This window comes from Cydia amplana, chromosome 12, assembly GCF_948474715.1.
Source record: "Cydia amplana chromosome 12, ilCydAmpl1.1, whole genome shotgun sequence".
Lineage (NCBI taxonomy): Eukaryota > Metazoa > Arthropoda > Insecta > Lepidoptera > Tortricidae > Cydia > Cydia amplana.
Genome location: NC_086080.1, coordinates 6,175,515 through 6,186,568, shown reverse-complemented (window position 1 = coordinate 6,186,568; position 11,054 = coordinate 6,175,515). Strand labels below are relative to the sequence as shown.

The following is an 11,054-nucleotide window of genomic DNA, read 5'->3' as shown; positions in this document are numbered from 1 at the left end:
AGGGGACAGTCCATTTCCAACCGCAGCTGCACTACTGTTAATTATTTTACTATGGAAATTGACAGTAACAGCGACGCGTTCAGTAGGTATTAATAGTGCAGCTGCGGTCAGAAAAGGAATGTTACCCTAATAGTCTCCGTCCGTACTTCTGTCCATCGGCGGCTTTACCCAGTGATAGTTAGTACATACTAGATATCTGATCTAGCATGGGTATTACCGTATTGTAAGCAGTATACTTATACAAACATGCGAGTTATAGCTAGTAGACGGACTTGCCAGATAGACGATCTTCCCAACATTGACTTCGTACCATTGATAACCTCACTGGCTCTGTAGCTGATGAGAATGACATTTAACATTTCATAAGCAGGTAAGTATTATATTTGGACAAAACGCAGAAAAATAGTTTAATTGAAAATGGAAAATAATATGTAACGGGCAGAAAAACACTTTATTTGAAAATGAACCCTAATTAATATTTTTACACACAAGTATCACACACAAACAGCACCAAGATATCTTAATTTGAGTATACATTCATGTTAAGAGGATCAACACTCATTATTCTTTAATACCTAACACTAAATGAACACCGTTTGAAATCATTAAATTATGTAGAATGAAGCATTGGATTTTCTTCTCCTGTCTCTATGTTTCTTCTCGTTTCTTCTTCAGGGTCATTCCATTTTTGAACTTCAGCAGAGCCAATTGAGAGGTATACCAAATAAGTTACCAAATAAACCCCACCTACTATGAAAAATAACTTCCCCCAAAGATGCTGGCTTGTCTGTAATAAAAAATAATATCTCGCTGACTTATAAGTTATTTTATGGTTCCATTATTGGCATGATTGGCATTATTAATAAAATGTATTTAACATTCCATTATATGAGGCGCGAGCAATGGAAATGATGTGTCAGTTACATTGGCTTGTACGATATTCATTTGTTTCATCCAGTGTCTGTCAGTTTAACGAGATTGACTCTAAACCACCTCTAAACCCATCTCATCACATTTTCATCATCATCTCATTTTCATCTGGCCATATTTGACAGTTAATTAAAAATATGTACTTACAACATCCTCATTGAGTACGAGTCCAGCGATTACAGGAGCCATGGAAGCAAACACGTTTGTTATAAAGTTGCTAATGCTTATGATAGTGCCAGCAAAGTTTGGAGCTAAATCGATGATGTTTACCTGTCAACAAAAATCGGTAAGATTCCAAGCCAAAAACATAAACTATGGAATATGGATAGACAATTTTAAATATTTTATTAAGTACTTAAACTGGGTTACAAGCGGCATTGTTTGGCCGGTGAAGATTAGGTTGGAATTCATGGAGTTCCAACAGCTAATTATCATTACTTGGGAGTCGTTTCTGTGTCGTTGATCATTCTTTCGAATTACGCAATCTAGTTATCAAATTTTGATAATGCAATTAGAATTTACTTACAAAAAATCCCGAAAACACTGCCGTCTCAAAAGCACAAGTGAGGATTAGAATCGTCTCTACGACAATAATGTCCTTTTTCACGTAGACGAGAGAGACTAATCCTAATATCGTCGGTATAGTACCTGAAAGCAAAAACATATCGGTCTTATAAATAGCTAAGTGGTCAATCGTCAATTATTAATTGTAAATATTTTGTAATTGTCAAAATGTCTTTATGTTAATAGAGTCTACTGCTTATGGCTCTGTTATATTTTTACCAGTTTGATCGAATAATTCAATAACTTAATAGAAATCTATAAAAAATGCGTATGATGTAACGAGTAATGTTTGGCGATTGGTGGAAGATAGAAGAGGTCTTTGTCCAACAGTGGGAAACCAAAATAATAAGCTATATGAAAAATAAAATAAAAATGTACCTATACTTTGAGCTAATTTTCTAGCATTGATGACGGAGACCCACTTCTTGACAATAATCATATCGATGAACCAACTAAAGTAAAAGTTGGTAAGCCACATAACAAAGAAAGGTAATGCTGTCAGAAAGCCGTTCTGAAAACAAATTATTTTATATGTATTAGTATCATAATAAAAAAAAAAATAACGTTTTTTTTTACAATCTATAACTCTCGCGCATAGGCCTTTGTCCTTGAGTACACATGCAAGAAATAAGATCGTTTTCGAGCAAGTGTAATGAAAATGTGTTAGCTACATAGGGTCCTAAGTTTCAGGGGCAATTATATTGTTTTTAATAAAAATCCTTCTACATTTAATAAAATTTCAAAATTTAATTTTGAATACCTCCGTAGAGTAAAACATACTCGTACACATACACAAGGATTATATCCAGTCAAATGGGCTTTATCTATGGATTGTAGGATACTTCATATAGCTAATTGGTTGCAAAAAAAACTTTGCATTTATAAAGGATATAAAATTTCCACAGTTTAAAGTAAACTTTTACTATAATTTCTTAACTATTTTTCTAAGACAGCTAATAAACTAAGTATATCCTTGTTCTGCCTAAAGTTCTCAATAAAGACTCACTATCTTTTATGTGGTTCCTGCCTAGTAATACAATAATCGTAATATCATTATTAGACAGGACGACGAGGATATTGGCATAAAATACATTATCAACTTACAGTTTTTATATCGACCCTCATTACTTTGTCCATAAAGGAAGGAATCTCAGAGTACATTGTCACCTGAAACCACCCCTGACCGATATGGGCTATTGCGACAGCGATCACCCCCCTACAGCATAGTAACTGTTTCCAAGGAACTTTGAGATGTTTCTGAAATGTGAAATTGTTCTTTTTTTTTAAATTAAGCAGAGCAGTATTTAAATTTTCAGTAGGACTATAAAAAAGAGTTGTATTTTTGCTAAGGTGATAGGTAAAGGGTTCTAAATATGTGTTGCTATTAAATGGCTAAACGTCGGTTTGTTTGTCATCGTTCATCGTCATCACCAAACTGTTTGTCATCGTTAAAGAGTTCGCTAAATTTTTTTGATTAATATTTTGTTGACGTAGTTGCTCTAATATTACAGAAGAGAAAGTTTCATACCTAGTCCGCCGTGGTGCGTTGGGTGACGTTGATCAGTCTGTCAAGTGCGGATGGTGCAACTGGCACTTAATCTACAATAAGTAGAAAAAGAAAGGGAACGCCTGACCTTTCTCTTGGCCCCATTATTTTTCAGAGCCTCTTCGATGTACTGTCTCTCAGCAACAGAAATTCGTGGATGTTGTCCCGGTGAGTCCGCTCCAAGGAGCCAGAAAATGATAGCGACGGACAGTGATAAAAGCCCATAGAAGCGGAAAACTCCTGGCCATCCAACAGGCGAAGCTGCTAAGTATCCTGTCAATAGTAGCCCCACCACAGTTCCTAAAGGTTGCCCTAAAAGTAAAAACCTTTCATAATGTTTTATACGCAAACAGCTGATTGGAACTGGTTAGGACTGGGCCCTTACCATGATGTCCTTATTGCGACAGACCTTATTGGAGAGGACGGAGCTAAATAAGTTACATAATAACCTCCCACTACCTACTTACTTACTAACCATAATATAAACACCCCCTTTAGATTTACCCCTGAAATTTGACCATTTGGTGTGATTTAGTCGTAATCGTCTAGTCTAGCATTAGGACCCCCTCGAAGTGAACCGCGGTACCCCAAATTATTTAATGAATATTAGCTATATTTTGGACTCTGATTTTATTTACAATTACCTGGACTTTAGGATATTATGATATTGGAAACACGGTTATTAAGATGTTAATGAATGACTTACTAGAAAAATTTATTAAATTACAGAAATAGTACCTAAAGTCAATAGAATTTATTAGTGTAATGTAAATGACGTTATATTTTACTTCAAATAATATTTTTTTGTTAAGTAAATGCAGCATATATGACAATATGAATATAAAAGAAATATTTTGGTAAAATGAGTTTAAAAATGGGGTTGGTAAAAGCCTGCTACAATCTATTAAGCCTCCGGGATAACATATGAGTAGCACTCCTGGGGTAAGCCCATTACACCTAGCGTTTCAAGTTAATATTATTAACTTCCTGCTTCTATACGAAATATGCTACCCATACGCTCGATGCAGGTTTGGGGGCTCCTAGTCCAATCAGCAAGGTCAATTGGAACTCCTACCCTACCTCTTTAGCCAGACGGGCTATGACCAACACTTCGGAACCTATGCGTGCCTAGATGACTATGAAGAGAAGTGTCAAAGTATCCATCAGTCACCAAAATTACTTATCTTTTTTATTTCAAAAGCTAGGGATGCGAATCCCATTTCCATTCCCCAGAACTAAAATATAAACTGTATTTCTAGTTTTTTAGGAGTATGAACGAAGTACTAAGTTTATTTGTTGACTATATACCAAGTTTTATGAGACTGAAATATCAAGATGAGCATTATTTCACTCAAAATATCCTTTGGATTACTCTTGCCTGCCAAAGGTTCCCTAAACAGCTAGTCGTCGATTTTCTATCTCCGAATAGACTGTGTTCCTAATCCCAACTTGATATTTAAGATTTTTTTTAGTAAATACCTCAGAAACATGATTGTAATACTCAGTACCTCGTCTCTACACCAGAAAACCAGAACTTCATAAATAAAAATAGAGATAAGATTCTACATTAATTATTTTCCCCAAATAAATAAAAATATTGGAAGATTTAAGCAATTGAAACCCTTTACCTATTAACGCACAATTTTAGTATAGTGAGACCGTAGTTGAAGTCCCTTAAAAGAAGAAATATATCAGTTTTACAAACCAAGACTAAAACGAACCCTAAATTCCGAATAATCAGTGTGTGAATTTACCCTAAACCTACCCTTGTCCCTACTCTAGTATAACCAAAGCACAGTTCGTACTTACCATCGACCTAGTACTTTGGAATATACGCAAGTGTATCCCTACTAGAAGCTGTAAGAGTTCGGCGAGCGATTCCGAGAATGCAACCTAACAGCTCGTGGTCTTGTCTCCCCCCATGGCGGGTTGCACAAAGGCAGGGTGGCAACATGGGTAAGACAGGTCCCTATTATGTATATAAGTGGTATAAATAAATATATTTAATATACGAAGCCTCCAAATACTGTAGATTTCAAATGGGCCCAGATTACTCCGGATAATGCGCACGTGACATCCCCACTATTCATCTAACAGCTGGACATTGGAGAACTAAGGAGGGAGACGTTTTTCATTTTCTATGTTGGTAAAAAGAAAGTGCCAAGATAATCCTCATCTTGGTGCAAAAAGACTCCTAAACAGCTCACATTTAACACCGCTAGGGGTGAGCTGTCCAGCTAGTCAGTCCAAACAATTATCTGGTTTTAAAAATATAGCAAAAGACCCCATAGTAAAACACTAGAATAACTAGATTCAATTTTATGAATCGAACCACTCACAAATCCAAATTAACTAAACACGGAAGTGAAATTCCCTTAGACACCATTATCTAAGTTCAGTTTTACGACGATATAATCCCCATAAAACCAAACACAGACACATTCTCCAAGTCCCAGTTATGCAACGATTTTGGTCATTGCATAACGTGACGGCACTTAGAAAACACAGTGTAGAAAACTTCACTATAACTACACAAATTAATCACCCACATGGCAGCAAAGAAACTCCACAGTAGTCTAAATTCAGCATTACGACGATATTGTCCCCGTAAAACTGAACTCAGACACCACATCCACGCTTTGAATTTATCAGGATAATTCCAAGCAAAAACAAACATAAAAACAGTAGTAGAGAAACTTTTGCTCACCGAAAATTATACGACCGAAAACCAGAGTCACTGCTAGTCCGATGGTTGAAGAATGAATGAATCGCCGCATCGCCGGTGGTGCGCACCGGCCTTTTATACCTTTTTACTGGCGACGTATTGGCGACACAACGGCGACATATTGGCGACTGAACGGCGACTGAACGGCGACTGAATGGGGACATAACGGCGACTGAGTGGCGACTGAATGGCGACATAACGGCGACTGAGTGGCGACTGAGTGGCGACTGAGCGGCGACATAACGGCGACTGAGTGGCGACTGAATGGCGACTGAATGGCGACTGAATGGCGACTGAATGGCGACATACTGGCGACATACTGGCGACATAACGGCGACTGAATGGCGACTGAATGGCGACTGACTGGCGACTGAATGGCGACTGACTGGCGACTGAATGGCGACTGAACGGCGACTGAATGGCGACTGAACGGCGACTGAATGGCGACATACTGGCGACATACTGGCGACATAACGGCAACTGAATGGCGAATGACTGGCGACTGAACGGCGACACAATAGGCTAGTCTTAATGGCGACACAACGGCGACATACTGGCGACTGAATGGCGACTGACTGGCGACTGAACGGCGACTGAACGGCGACTGACTGGCGACATAACGGCGACTGACTGGCGACATAACGGCGACTGAACGGCGACTGACTGGCGACAGACTGGCGACATACTGGCGACATAACGGCGACTGAATGGCGACTGAATGGCGACTGAATGGCGACCGAACGGCGACTGAGCGGCGACATAACGGCGACATACTAGCGACATAACGGCGACTGACTGGCGACTGAACGGCGACTGGATGGCGACATACTGGCGACATAACGGCGACTGAGTGGCGACTGAGTGGCGACTAAGTGGCGACTGAGTGGCAACTGAACTGCGATAGAATGGCGACTGAATGGCGACATAACAGCGACTGAACGGCGACATAACGGCGACATACTGGTGACTGAATGGCGACATACTGGCGACATACAGGCGACGTAACGGCGACATATTGGCGACACAATAGGCTAGTCTTAATGGCGACACAACGGCGACTGAATGGGATAAACATTAACCAAAAAGTACTAGGCTACCATAACCGAGGAAGAGGTCATTTGCCTTGTGGCGGGTGTCGATGCTCGATTCAAGAAGAAAGATCCTAAGTCCTATTTTGTTTACTAAGCCATACGACCGTAATATTAAGGTTCACATTCGTAAAGTTCGATGCTACCAAGATCTATCCCTTTCACGCTTGCGTCTTAGAGAAAGACGGAGATATTCTCAATGACGTCTACGCACACATTCATAGACAATAGTCGGGTAGTCAGTTTGAGTAGACTAAGTTACAATAAAAGGGAACGTTTTATGGCTCCTCTACACGTACGAATTTGTAAGTATTATTTTACTTTGAGATACTTTTAGTTTCTTTCCGAAAAACACTCCTGTGTGGAAGTATTTTACGTTTATTAGTAGCAAACATACTCAAAACATAGCGGGAAGTTTAAAATCTTAGGAGTTTTGGACTGTTTGTATTAACGCTGTACTAGGAGTTCAGACTTCAATACGACCGAACATCAAGCTGTCAATGTCACTGTCATTCTCAATGCCAAAGTTCACACATTTAGGAGTAGAAAATAGTAGTTTATGCAACAGCTCATAATTGGTTCTTAAAATTCTCGGGTCTGTTTTTACAAAACTCGACTACGTCTCGTTTTGTAACTTCGACCCTTGAATTTTAAGAACCCTTATTATATCACTGTTGCATAAACTACTATTTTCTACTCCAGCACTTAAATGTGTCAGTTAAATGACTGACAGTGATATCTAAAGCAATGTCATTTGAATGATTTGTCTATAATAGTATAATACAACTGCTTTATTTTTTTTTTTTTTTTTTTTTTTTTTTTTACTTGAAAAATCATTTATTTACAAACAAGATATATACAGTGTATTACTAAAAGAAATTAAAAACTAGCTTAAATCTAAAATAGGCCCTTGAGGCATTGTACCAAGGATGCTGGCGACATTTCCTCGCTGTATCGCAATGCTGATACGTTGTGCGAGGTAGCCGCCAGCTCTTCGGTCACCAGTTACGTCAACCAGACGCTTTATTTTTTTTAAAGATACAAGTTCCGATCATCTTGATTGAAAGAGGTATGTTTTCATTTACAATAATAACTCTTTTTTTTTTAAATAATAACTCAATTTTTTTTTAAATAATAACTCAATTTTTTTAATAATAACTCTTCTTTTTTAATAATAACTTATAAATTTTTTTTTTTTTTTTTTTTTGCTGCAGCTGTCATAGAAAAAGGAGTGTATTCAATAATCAATAACACTATGAGACGGTTTCACCAACTACAGTAGATGAAATTGTAAACGTAACTCATCTGAGAACTGAATATTCGCATTATATTAACATTAGTTACGATTACTGACAAAGCGAAATTTGTACAGTGTATGTAGACTGTAAATAAGGAGTTTCTCGCTTTAAATATTCCATTATCGTAGTGCGAAAAAAAACCATGATACTTATAAGCGATAATTGCCTCCACTTTAATATTTGATTATTTATGTCCAAGTAAAGGTCGAATACACGGTACCAGTCTACCAGTTTTCCGTACGGTTTGGGGCAAAATCACATGACTTTATCATATGCGACAATTTCTAGAAGATTTGCGTATAGAAAACCAAAATGTATTTTAAATTGAATACAATGTTTACCTCCATATGCAAATGCCGTCAATTGGCTTCGTTCTTCCAATGGCGCCCATTTTCCAAATGCCCTGTGCATGCCTGCTAAGAAACAAGACTGCCCTAAGCCTTGAATCATCCGAAGAATCATGACAAATATCCAACCACCCTGAAAATCACGACAAAATTTCGTATTACAAAACAATTATGAACTGTTAATTATGTAAAAGCAAATAAAGAAATAGGTAAGAAACTATACAATACTAGTTATTAAAAAAATGAAAAAGGTAATTTTATGCCCTTTGAAGATTTATATAAAACTATATTGTAAGATTTCAATGCCCCTGGGTTAACGTTTAAATGAAGAACGATTATAGTCCGTAGATTGGAAGCTGGCCTCGAACGGCTAATCCTTTGTCTATTGTGTTAAGTAAAACCGCACGTGCCGCTACCTGCGAAAAAAAATGTATTTTTTTTTCATTTGTTCATTTTGATTCTTATTGCAATTTCCATAGGAGTTGTAATTCAATAACCAATTAAAGTGATTGAACCATTTTTTATGCATAAGCCGTTCGGGGCTAGCTTTAAATCGACGGACTATACCGTCAAGAACTTACGTAAAAAGCCGCCCATGGAGTGAAAAAAGAAATTAATCCGTTTATGACCAACGCGCCAGTAAGAAGGTAGCGCGTACCAAACCGGTGGACGATTTGGCCTGCTGGTATCTGAAGGATTACGTATCCTAACCCAAATGAAGCCAAAATATAGTCCTGAGCCTTTTTGTCCCATTGAAGTGTTGGAAACTGTAACAAATATCGAACATAATAAGATAAGTCAATAGTTTGATAAATGGTTTCGGCGTCAATTTGAAAATGAATCGCTCGTTTGAAATTAGATGCATCTGAATTTTGTATTAAGTCCTACCCGTAACATTTATATACCATCGAGCTGATCTGACGATGCACACAAAAGGTGGCCGGAGGAACTCAACCTAATTGTGTTTAGGTTTGTTAGAATTATCTCGATGAGTATTAGTTACCAGATGAAAAAAGTACAATCAGCTATAAAATCTCGTAACAAAGATGATTTATTTATGAGAAATTACTTATTTTTTACTTAAAAGTTCACTTACCGGTTCATGAAAAAAAAATCCATTGAAAACTCCGACGTTTCCTATTTCTGTTTTATTTACAGCTTCTGTGACTTCATCACGATGACCATGCATCATAGCCACCAGAGCTACACCCATAAATGACCTTAAGCTGAATGCTACCATATAACAAAAAAACAACAGTACGGTCTGCTGATGTCGGTACCCGTACCCTAAAAATAATACACAAAACGTACAACATCTGGATTAAGGGACATGTCCCTGAAATTATTTCAACAATAATATTAAATAAAATTAATGGCTCTAATTTCTTGAAAATAGTAATAAAAGTTTTCTGGTGGATTATCTTAAGTTAACATTTTCATAGATCGACACCACTTCCAAAATAATTGAAAGTTAGGTACTTGAAATTATTATTAGTACAAACTTTATAACAATTTTCATAAACCATAATTATGAACTTACCCATTTTCACAGGTTTTTCGTATACAGTAAAATTAGCGATAGTGCGTGATTTTTCCTTGTTGCGCGACGTTTTTTCATCATAATTATTTTCATCTGAATTAATCATTATCTATTATGGGCACTATACAACAGTATTATTTGTGCTGCAATTTGAAATGTTATCTATAGTATGATTAATCAAAGAAATGCCTCTATTTATATAACGTATTTGTTATGTTTGTACATACTACAACTTACATAGCTTAAATTTTTTGTTGTAACCCAAAGTTAAAATAAACTTCAGAATTCCTAATCGGTAGGATCTCAAACACTCTCCAAGATTTTGCCTACTATAGGTATTTTAACCGAGGCGAAGTCAAAGCTGTAACGAATATAACTTAATTTTTAATACAGTTGCTCAAAAAGTGCTACTTTACGTAGCTGTTTAGCGTGCGGAAAGTTGGTTATCTCGAACTAGTGCTTTTTACTTTTCCAATTTTTTTAAATTTATACTTGTTCCAATTCACGACTACTTATTGATGAGTGTTAATATTAGTTTCCTTTAAACGTCGTAATCAGCATAAAAACCTACCGTTAATGTAAGAATACGAAAAATATTACATATTTCATATTTAATTACTTACCTCTTCATCAATATAACACGTTTATTTTTTAATATTCAATATTGAAAATTCCGTTCTTAATAAGTTGACTGAATGGAACGGAATAGCTGCCAAACGCCCATAGATATAATATACTTAAAGACGACGTCTAACCGAGCTGTCACTGTTACCACTTTTGTTTAGTGTACGATTAACAATGTTTTTCTTATTTTTTCGCAACTGTATTAAAAAACGTCGTTCGATACACGTGCGGAAATGTCATTCTTCACTCGTCCCGAGTCTTGCCACTCGCCTGCGGCTCGTGGCAAGATATCTCGGTACTCGTGAAGTAATGACATACCTTCCGCACTAGCATCGAAATGTACTATTATTTGCAAAGTTTTTTTACACGTTCAGCAATATTTCATTTCACAA

General features: G+C 36.9%; 1 protein-coding gene across 1 annotated transcript; it reads right to left on the bottom strand.

The window, feature by feature from the left end:
• Window positions 1-600: 600 nt before the first annotated feature.
• LOC134652800 (putative inorganic phosphate cotransporter) lies at window positions 601-9,655 on the bottom strand. Its single transcript, XM_063507967.1, has 9 exons — window positions 9,595-9,655; window positions 9,080-9,265; window positions 8,493-8,631; window positions 3,129-3,352; window positions 2,599-2,751; window positions 1,873-2,005; window positions 1,457-1,578; window positions 1,078-1,200; window positions 601-787 (listed from the first exon to the last, which is right to left on the bottom strand). The coding sequence occupies exons 3-9, from the start codon at window positions 8,611-8,613 to the stop codon at window positions 611-613; spliced, it is 1,053 nt and encodes a 350-aa protein (XP_063364037.1). The 5' UTR covers window positions 8,614-8,631; window positions 9,080-9,265; window positions 9,595-9,655; the 3' UTR covers window positions 601-610.
• Window positions 9,656-11,054: the final 1,399 nt, after the last annotated feature.

Excerpts from the sequence above, each read along its gene's own strand:
- LOC134652800 (XM_063507967.1), bottom strand. The coding sequence starts at position 8,613 with ATGATTCTTCGGATGATTCAAGGCTTAGGGCAGTCTTGTTTCTTAGCA. Across the intron at positions 3,353-8,492 it reads GACGGCATTTGCATATGGAG|GGCAACCTTTAGGAACTGTG; the intron begins GTAAACATTGTA and ends TTTTACTTTTAG. Across the intron at positions 788-1,077 it reads TCGTACTCAATGAGGATGTT|ACAAGCCAGCATCTTTGGGG; the intron begins GTAAGTACATAT and ends TTTTTATTACAG.